Source organism: Sprattus sprattus (genome assembly GCF_963457725.1).
Source record: "Sprattus sprattus genome assembly, chromosome: 6".
In the NCBI taxonomy this organism is placed as follows: Eukaryota; Metazoa; Chordata; class Actinopteri; order Clupeiformes; family Clupeidae; genus Sprattus; species Sprattus sprattus.
The window spans coordinates 7,567,978-7,578,692 of NC_137925.1; the positions used below are offsets into that span (position 1 = coordinate 7,567,978).

General features: G+C 45.6%; 1 protein-coding gene across 1 annotated transcript in view; it reads left to right on the top strand.

Annotated features, from left to right (window-relative positions):
- aldoab (aldolase a, fructose-bisphosphate, b) overlaps window positions 1-7,148 on the top strand; it is a 7,265-nt gene extending 117 nt beyond the window's left edge. The window contains exons 1-8 of the mRNA XM_080840144.1: window positions 1-10; window positions 2,902-3,018; window positions 3,620-3,809; window positions 4,159-4,235; window positions 4,756-4,916; window positions 5,655-5,913; window positions 6,210-6,409; window positions 6,717-7,148. The exon at window positions 1-10 is cut by the window's left edge and continues 117 nt beyond it. Coding sequence (XP_080696270.1) covers window positions 2,907-3,018; window positions 3,620-3,809; window positions 4,159-4,235; window positions 4,756-4,916; window positions 5,655-5,913; window positions 6,210-6,409; window positions 6,717-6,809 — 1,092 coding nt within the window. The 5' untranslated portion in view covers window positions 1-10; window positions 2,902-2,906 and the 3' untranslated portion in view covers window positions 6,810-7,148. The remainder of the gene's footprint in view (window positions 11-2,901; window positions 3,019-3,619; window positions 3,810-4,158; window positions 4,236-4,755; window positions 4,917-5,654; window positions 5,914-6,209; window positions 6,410-6,716) is intronic.
- Window positions 7,149-10,715: the final 3,567 nt, after the last annotated feature.

The window sequence follows — 10,715 nt, forward strand, 5'->3', positions numbered from 1 at the left end:
AAACACTGAGGTAACTACACCACTCTTTATTGCCTGAAGACAAGCGTGTAATCATTAGGCTGTGCATTTATTTATTATTTGATTATTTATTCATGCTGATATTCCGATTTTGAATTATTTATTCACGCTGAAATTCCGAAATTTAGATGTATGACATTGCTTTGTCATAGTAAGCTCCTGGAGAAGTTACCAGTGCAATTGCTGCTGCATGCTAGTTACTAGTGCAAGTTTACTACAGGGCCCGGGCTGATTTGAACAAATATAGTGAAATGGTCAGTTTATGTATAAATGCTAAATCAAATTAATGTTGCCCTAAAGCTGTTGTGCTTGTCAGCTGTCATGTGAGGGAGATGGCTTTGGTCATTAGGGTTCATGAATAGCTTCATTCTCATGCTTTCCTAGCCAGGCTCGGAAAGCTCAGACCTTGTGAGCAGGGCTCATTGGTCCCAAAAGCACAATTGGAAAGCTGTGCTGCTATACACCAGGGGCAGTGAGAGGATGGCGATCTGAGACATACTTCACCTAGTTTACATGTATTACACTGACTGATTTACTGGGCAATCATTGAGATTGCCAGTCACCAGGCTTTTTGTATTAAGCAGAATACAAGCACACGCACACGCACACGCACACGCACACGCACAAGCACACTCACCCACACACACACAGACACACAAACACACACACACACACACACACAAACACACACACACAAACACACACACACCACATTTCTGAACGAGCAAACCTGGCTGTTGATATGCTGACACACACTGGCCCTCCACACACGCTCACACTCACACACACACACACACACACACACACACACACACACACCACACACACACACACACACACACACACAGACACACACTCACACTCACTCATAGCCATGCTCACCTCGAGAAGGTTATTCATACAAGAACTTCCTCTCTGAGACAGCACTGTGACTTTGTGTGTGTGTGTGTGTGTGTGTGTTAGGGCTTATTTTTAACTCAGATCCACTCCTCCATACTGTGCCTCTCTCTACCCAAGGACAAAATGCCTTCGGGTGAAGTGAAGGTCACACCAACATCGGGGATGCTAGCATCTCTAGGCGTGTCATTCGGACATTACACAGACAGGAGCTAGCACAGAGAGAAAAGCATTCACTTAGGAACTCTGGGGACATAGAATGGAACTATAGGGACATAGAATGGAACTATAGGGACATAGAATGGAACTCTGGTGACTTTGGTGAGCCAATCAAACAACTTCAGTACTTTGAGCCGTTAAAGATGGGTGAAGGATCCCTCCCAAGGAAGATGTTAATTTAATATATATATATATATATATATATATATATATTACGTATGTATTTAAACTTATGGAACCCTAAAGAGACTCAGTGTTTAGTACACAACTCCACCACCATATCCAGAAAAAAATATTCATACATTTAATGAAGTGAGCTAGTTCAGGGCGAACAAGACACACAACAGGACACTTTTGGTGTATTTTAGGACTCTTGAAGTATTGTTGGGGCTAGTTTTAGATTGGAGTAGGAGTGGACGTGCAGAAAGGCTTGCTGTAGTGGGCTGGAAACGAGGGGGGGTTACCAGACCAGCAGCTGCTTTGGAGAGAGATAGAGAGACAGAGAGAGAGAGAGAGAGAAAGAGAGACAGAGAGAGAGATATGTATATTTAGACTGACCTATTGCAGAAGCAAGAGGGCTGGTTCTGGAGGAGAGGAGAGAGAGAGAGACGGAGAGAAAGAGGGATCGGTACAGTAAAGGTCAAGGATAACAGGGTCAAGGAACAAGGAAAGGACACAAGCATGCCAACCATTGCTATGGGTGCAAGCATAGATAACATGGGGAGGGAGAGAGAGAGGGAGGAGAGAAGACTGACAATGAGAGAGAGAAAGGAAGGGACAGAGGGAGGGGGAGAGAATGAGAGCGAGAGACAGAACAGAGGGGACAGAGAGAGGGGGAGAGAATGAGAGAGAGAGACAGAACAGAAGGGACAGAGTGAGGGGGAGAGAATGAGAGAATGAGAGAGAGAGACAGACAGAACAGAAGGGACAGGGAGGGGGAGAGAATGAGAGAGAGACAGAACAGAGGGGATAGAGGGAGGGGGAGAGAAGGAGAGACTGACAATAAGGAGTTAGACACACGGATAGTGACGCATCACTCACTCACTCTCTATATTAAGTCCTCCACACAGTGTGGAAAAAGACACACACTCGTTTTTTTTTATCCATTAACGCCATTAATTTACTGGGCATGTTGCTCTCTATGCCCGCACTACAGCCCCACCCTAGAGCCCACTGTCTCTGGGCCGCATGGCGCGGCGGCGCTAGGAATGCTAACTGAAGTGAAACTGTTATTTTTAGAGAAAAGAGAAGTGAGAAAACGTGTTCCCTCTCTCTCTCTCTCTCTCTTCTTTTTCCATCTATTTTATCTCCTTCTTTACCTTCTTTTCTCTCTACATGTCTCTACCTATTTCACTGTCTTTATCTTCCACGCTCTCCATCTCTATTTCTCTCCTTTTCTTTCTTTCGTTCTTTCTTTCTTTCTCTTCACTCACTGCCTTTCTCTCCCTCACTCTCTTTTCTTCTGAGTTTGCGCTTTGTGACAAATTGATCTTGTAAAGTGTTGTAGGTTTTTTTAAGACTGTAACAAAGGAGTTTTGAAAATTCTAATTCTAATTCTCTCTCCCTTCTTGTCTGTCTCTCTCTCCTTCTCTCCCCCCCTCTCTTTTTCTCTTTTGCTCTATGCCTGACTCTATCTTATCCTCTCCTCTCTTTCACCCATCTCTTCTCTCTCTTCCTCTGTCCCCTGTCTCTCACTCTTCTCCTCTTCTCCCTCCCTTCCTCTGCCCTCTCTATCTGTGTCTCTTTGTCTCTCTCTCCCTCTCTCAGTCACCATGCCTCACTCATTCCCTTTCCTCACTCCTGATCAGAAGAAGGAGCTCTCTGACATTGCTCATAGGATTGTTGCCCCTGGAAAGGGTATCCTCGCTGCTGACGAGTCTACAGGTACACACACACACACACTCTCTCACACACACACACACACTCTCTCTCACACAGACACACACACACACACACACACACACACACACACACACACACACACACACACACACACACACTCTTACACATACATACACACACACACACACACACACACACACACACACACACACCCATACACACACACATACACACTCATACACACACACATACACACACACACACACACACACATAATCATTGTTTCTGTCACATACAAACACACACACTCACAAACAATCATTGTTTCTGTCACATACAAACACACACACACACATCTCACTCGCCGTGACCACCACTTCTACTGTGGTATCAGTAATGCCTGTCACTCTTACACAACCTCAGATTCTTTTAAGGGAGAGTTCATGTTCCCCTTTCACCCAGTCTAAACTACTCTTTGTCCATTATACCCTCCCCCTCTTTCTCTCTCTCTCTCTCCCCCTCCTTCCCTCTCTCTTTCTCCCATTCTTCCTTCTCCCCTCTTTCCCCGGCCCTCTCTCCCCTCTCTCTCTCCCTCTTTCTCCCTCTCACCCTCTGTCTACTTCGCCCTGATTGGCTGATGTAGGCAGCGTTGCTAAGCGCTTCCAGAGCATCAACACCGAGAACACTGAGGAGAACAGAAGGCTGTACCGTCAGCTCCTCTTCACCGCTGACAAGGAGGTTGATAGCTGCATCGGCGGTGTCATCCTCTTCCACGAGACCCTCTACCAGAAGGCCGACAGCGGCAAGACCTTCGCCGAGGTCATCAAGGGAAGGTGTGGAGCAAGTTTGACTTTTTCTACCTCCACAGTGCAATCTGCTGAGAGACATCAGGCTCAGACATACAGTCCATACTGCAGTGTTTTATTTCTAAACACAAGACTTTCATAACACTGTGGTCATTCTTATGTCTTACTGCTGTGAGAGCTTCTCAGAGACATTATATCTCATGCTAACAGCATGTAGCCTTTGAGGGTAATCCTTTTATCTCCGTCTCCTCGCTCTACCTGAGTTGATTCTGTTGATCTACTTTATGATCGCTAACGTCCCTAATTGGGTCTTGATTTCTCTCACTGATTTGAGCACGAGTCTAAGCATGTGTATCTCTGTCCTTCTTCCTCACAGGGGCTGGGTCGTGGGCATCAAGGTTGACAAAGGTGTGGTTCCTCTGGCCGGAACCAATGGAGAGACCACCACCCAGGGTGAGTGACATGCTAGACTCCGCCTCCACTGACCATACATAGACAGGAAGGGGTCTAGACTCCGCCTCCACTGACCATACAGAGGCAGGAAGGGGTCTAGACTCCGCCTCCACTGACCATACAGAGGCAGGAAGGGGTCTAGACCCCGCCTCAACTGACCATACAGAGGCAGGAAGGGGTCTAGACTCCGCCTCAACTGACCATATAGAGACAGGAAGGGGTCTAGACCCCGCCTCCACGGACCCTACATAGGCAGGAAGGGGTATAGACTCCGCCTCCACTGACCATACAGAGACAGGAAGGGGTCTACTTCAGGGTCAGCCTTAAAATACTGTGCAAGGACCTTAAGTTCAATTAAGTTTGCAACATCTGATGTTAGTGACTGAGGACCAACAAGGGAAGATAAATCAAGTGCAGCAGAGATACACATGACACAAATCTCCCAGCTTTGATGTCGTAATTACTTGCATTTGTTGTTGTTGATGACGTTGTTGTTGTTGTTGTTTTTGTGGCGTGCCAGGTCTGGACGGGCTGTACGAGCGCATGGCTCAGTACAAGAAGGACGGCTGCGACTTTGCCAAGTGGCGCTGCGTGCTGAAGATCACCCATACCACCCCCTCTTCCCTCGCCATCAAGGAGAACGCCAACGTGCTCGCCCGCTACGCCAGCATCTGCCAGATGGTGAGGGGCACACACACACACACACACACACACACACACACACACACCAAGATAAAGAGGCACACACACACACACACACGCAAACCCCAAGATGAACTCACACAAACACACACACACACACACACTCACCGAGATAGAGACACACACACACACACACCAAGATAGACACACACACAAGATAGAGAGAGACACACACACCACGATAAAGAGTCACACACAGCAAGATAGACACACACCAAGATAAAGACACACACTCACCAAGATAGAGAGAGACACACACACACACCAAGATAGACACACACACACACACACACACACACACACACACACCAAGATAGACACACACACACACTAAGACAGAGAGACACACAAACACACACACCAAGATAGACACACACACACACACACACACACACACTCACCGAGATAGACACATACACACCAAGATAGAGACACACACACACACACACACACACACCAAGATAGAGACACACACACACACACACACACACCAAGATAGAGAGAGACACACACACACACAACCAACATAAAAAGGCATACACACATACCAAGGTAAAGAGAGAGACACACACACAACCAATATAAAAAAGGCATACACACATACATACAAAGATAAAGAGACACAGAACACTCAACCAAAATAAAAAGGCATTTACAAACACACACACATACACATACACACACACTTCTAATGTGCCTGTGTCTTGTCATCCTCAGCATGGTATCGTGCCCATTGTTGAGCCAGAGATCCTGCCTGACGGTGACCATGATCTGAAGAAGACCCAGTACGTCACAGAGAAGGTCCTGGCAGCCATGTATAAGGCTCTGTCTGACCATCACGTGTACCTGGAGGGCACTCTGCTCAAGCCCAACATGGTCACCGCTGGACACTCCTGCTCCCACAAGTACACCAACCAGGAGATTGCCATGGCAACAGTCACCGCCCTGCGCCGCACTGTTCCCCCCGCAGTCCCAGGTGCGAGTTATGGTCACACACACACACACACACACACACACACACACACACGCGTATTGTGTGCACACCCATTATTTATTTATTTATTTGTGTATTTATTTATTTATTTATTTTCCTCTTCACTTCCCCTACTTCTCCTTTTTGTTTTTTTCTCATCTATCTCCTCCTCCTCACTGTCTCTCCTCCTCACTCTCTCTTGACTCTTCTCCTCCCTCTCTCTCTCTCACTCTCTCTTCACTCTTCCCTTCCCTCTCTCTCTCCCCCCCCCCCCCCCCTCCCTTATGTCTCTCTGTCAGGCATCACCTTCCTGTCTGGCGGTCAGAGTGAGGAGGAGGCCTCCATCAACCTGAACGCCATGAACATGTGTCCCCTGAAGAGGCCGTGGGCCATCACCTTCTCCTACGGCCGCGCCCTGCAGGCCTCAGCCCTCAAGGCCTGGAGCGGAAAGCCAGAGAACGGCAAGGCCTGCCAGGCTGAGTTCATCAAGAGAGCCCATGTGAGTTCACACACACACACACACACACACACACACACACACACACACACAGGCACACACACACACACACAGGCACACACACACACACACAGGCACACACACACACACACACACACACACACACACACATATACATACTGCACAAAAATCACTAACACGAATGGTCACACACACTTCATACACAAACCACTACTACACACTAAAACTGCTGCTAAATACAAGCACATAGGCACCCCGACACATACACACAAACAGCGACACAAACTGCTTCTGCTGTGTTTTCTTACGGTGGTGTCACCCTCTCTAGGCCAACAGCAAGGCTTCCACCGGCAAGTACGTGTCCGCAGGCGGTGGCGCTGCCACCGACGAGTCTCTGTTTGTGGCCAACCATGCTTACTAAAGCGTGCCCCCCTCCTCCCATCCCCTGCAACACAGACCGCACGCCAGAGGGCTCCAGATGTGAGTGAAAGAATCCTTGTCCCCTTTGTGGCAAGTCACGGCCCTCTTGCCTTGCCAGGAGAGCGAGAGAGAACAGCAGAAGACTTTCTTTCAGAAACGTCTTTCGTCTTTCTCTGAGACGATGTCGCTTACATCTGCCTCTAATTCCAACACCAGGTGCTCCTAAGCACTTGATGCCCAGAGTTTCCCTTCCTTCCTCAATGTCAACTTTTTTTCTGTTTTTACAGGAGTGTACTTCTTCTGTGGTCTGTGAACACATTAAAGTACTTTTCTCACAGTTTATCTTTTCTCTGTGTCTCTGTGTTCTGCAAGTTACAACAGGTGACATCTTATCCACTTCCTAAAGCATTTGCAATTGCGACTATTTTCTGGGAGAACCGGTGCATTATCTGAAAGAAGTGCAGGGCTGCCAATATTTTTGTCCATGACTGTAGGTCCAGGTGGATATATTTGACCTTGACTTACCTTGATTATACATAACTGTTGCAGTGTTGGAAATCTTCACTCCTTAGTATAATATGGCTGATAGTCACTCCTAAGTACAATATGGCTGATAGTCACTCCTAAGGATAATATGGTAATCACTCCTAATGATAATATGGATGATAGTCACTCCTAATGATAATATGGTAATCGATCCTAAGTACAATATGGCTGATAGTCACTCCTAATGATAATATGGTAATCACTCCTAAGTACAATATGGATGATGGTCACTCCTTATGATAATATGGCTGATAATCACTCCTAAGTATAATATGGTAATCACTCCTAAGGCTAATATGGATGGTAATCACTCCTAAGGCTAATATGGATGATGGTCGCTCCTAATGATAATATGGCTGATAATCACTCCTAATGATAATATGGCTGATAATCACTCCTAATGATACTATGGATGATAATCACTCCTAATGATAATATGGCTGATAATCACTCCTAATGATAATATGGATGATAATCACTCCTAATGATAATATGGCTGATAGTCGCTCCTAATGATAATATGGCTGATAGTCGCTCCTTATGATAATATGGATGATAATCACTCCTAATGATAATATGGATGATAGTCGCTCCTAAGGATAATATGATAATCACTACTAAGAGAAATATGGCTGATAAACTCTGTATCTTTGGCAATATGAGTTTGCTGTCAAAAGCACGGAACGCATAAGATCATCTAACCCTAGGAGGACCTTTTACCATAAGAAGATAAATGACAACCATTGGCACAAGGTATGCATGGTATTCCAGTGGGATGAGGAAGCTAAGGTGAGGAGTTGCAGTTTGAGGCACACTGTGTAAATCATAACTGACTGTCAGTATCAGCCAATGACTGTGAAAAGCATGGACAGCATAAGCTCATTCCAAAAGTGAAGCAACCAAAAGGAACTGAAGAATGGAGATTTAACCAAAAATGGGTTCTGGGAGGACTGGACAGATGTTCTGTTTGCCGTACATGCTCTTGGTGTAAAAAGCCCTTATTGCAGAGAATTTGAACGTATGGCAGCAACTGGCCACATTTCTTCGTAATTGAAGGACATGACCCAATGATGACCCCATGATGACCCCATGCTGTGTATGATTTTCACAGTTACTGGTTTGCTCAGACAACCATCATTTTCCTTTTCATCTCCAACCTCTTTCTTGAGAACGGAACGACTTCAGGCCAGGAGCTAAGAATGTATCTTTTGCTGAGTCAGCTCTCAAGCCAGGAGCTATCGTTTGCTGAGTCAGCCCTCAGTCCAGAAGCTAAGAATATTTTGCTGAGTCAGCCCTCAGGCCAGGAGCTAAGAACGAATCTTTTGCTGAGTCAGCCCTCAGGCCAAGAGCTTAGAATCTTTTTGCTGAGTCAACCGTCAGGCCAGGAGCTAAGAAGTCACTTTCCTGCTTATTGTCGGCGTCTGCGTGCTATATACAGGTGCATCTCAATAAATTAGAATATCATCGAAAAGTTGATTTATTTCTGTAATTCTATTCAAAAAGTGAAACTCATATATTATATAGATTGTTTACACACAGACTGATCTATTTAAAGTGTTTATGTCTTTTAATTTTCATTATTATAACTGCCAGCTAATGAAAACCAGAAATTCAGTATCTCAGAAAATTAGAATATTGTGAAAAAGTTCCATATTGATGACCAATGGTGTCACACTCTAATCAGCGAATTAACTCAAAACAACGGCAAAGGCTTCCTGAGCCCTTAAATGGTCTCTCAGTCTAGTTCAGCAGGCTACACAATCATGGGGAAGACTGCTAACTTGACATTTGTCCAGAAGACGATCATTGACACCCTGCACAAGAAGGGTAAGACACAAAAGGTCATTGCTAAAGAAGCATGCTGTTCACAGAGTGCTGTATCCAAGCACATTAATGGGAAGTTGAATGGAAGGAAACAATTTGGTAGAAAAAGGTGCACAAGCAACAGGGATAACGACATCTTTGAGAGGATTGTGAAACAAAGCCCATTCAAGGGAGATTCAGAAGGAGTGGACTGCAGCTGGAGTCAGTGCTTCAAGAGCCTACACGCACAGACGTATCCAGAACATGGGCTTCAACTGTCACATTCCTGTGTCAAGCCACTCTTGAACCGGAGACAACGTCAGAGGCGTCTCACCTTGGCTAAGGACAAAAAGGACTGCACTGTTGCTCAGTGATCCAAAGTTCTCTTTTCAGATGAAAGTACATTTTGCATTCAATTTGGAAATCAAGGTCCCGGAGTCTGGAGGAAGAGAGGAGAGGAACAGAATCCAAGTTGCTTGAGGTCCAGTGTAAAGTGTCCACAGTCAGTGATGGTTTGGGGTGCCATGTCATCTGCTGGTGTTAGTCCACTGTGTGGTCCAAGGTCAGCGCAGCCATCTACCAGAAAGTTCTAGAGCACTTTGTGCTTCTCTCTGCTGACCAGCTTTATGGAGATGCAGATTTCATTTTCCATCAGGACTTGGCACCTGCACACACTTCCAAAGGTACCAGTACCTGGTTTTAGGACCATGGTATCCCTGTGCTTGATTGGCCAGCAAACTCGCCTGACCTAAAACCCATAGAGATTCTATAGGGTATTGTGAAAAGACAGATGTGAGACAACAGACCCAAACACACAGAAGAGCTGAAGGCCACTATCAGAGCAACCTGGTCTTCCATAACACCTCAGCAGTGCCACAGACTGATTGCCTTCATGCCAAGCCGCATTGCTGCAGCAATTCATGCAAAAGGAGCCCAAACCAAGTATTGAGTGCTGTACATGTTCATACTTTTCAGTAGTCCAACATTTCTGTGTTAAAAATCCTTTTTTCTATCGGTCTCCAGTAATATTCTAATTTTCTGAGATACTGAATTTTGGGTTTTCATAAGCTGTCAGTTATAATCATCAAATTTAAAAGAAATAATCACTTGAAATATATCAGTCTGAGTGAAATGAATCTATATAAAATATGAGTTTCACTTTTTGAATAGAATTACTGAAATAAATCAACTTTTCGATGATATTCTAATATATTGAGATGCACCTGTATGTCACCAGTGGTTAAATTGGGCCGGGGCTGTCCGGGGCGGAGCCCCGGCACATAAGCTGCCGGGTCTGGAGTTCTGCAAAGCAGATCTGCTGCGCAGCAGCTCCAGCCGATTTTGGCAGTCTGCCTAGTCCATTCACGAGCAATGTTGTCCTACTCATTCACAACTTTTCCATTGCAAATCTATGTTGTTTTAAAACACAAATCTAAATAATGGTAGGGAAAGGCTGGCCTAGACATCTGGAGCAAGTTTGAGAAGTAGGCATATCGCGCACGAAACTTGCGCAGCAGCTCCTCCTCCGCGATCAGACAACACAACGTCAATCGGTCAT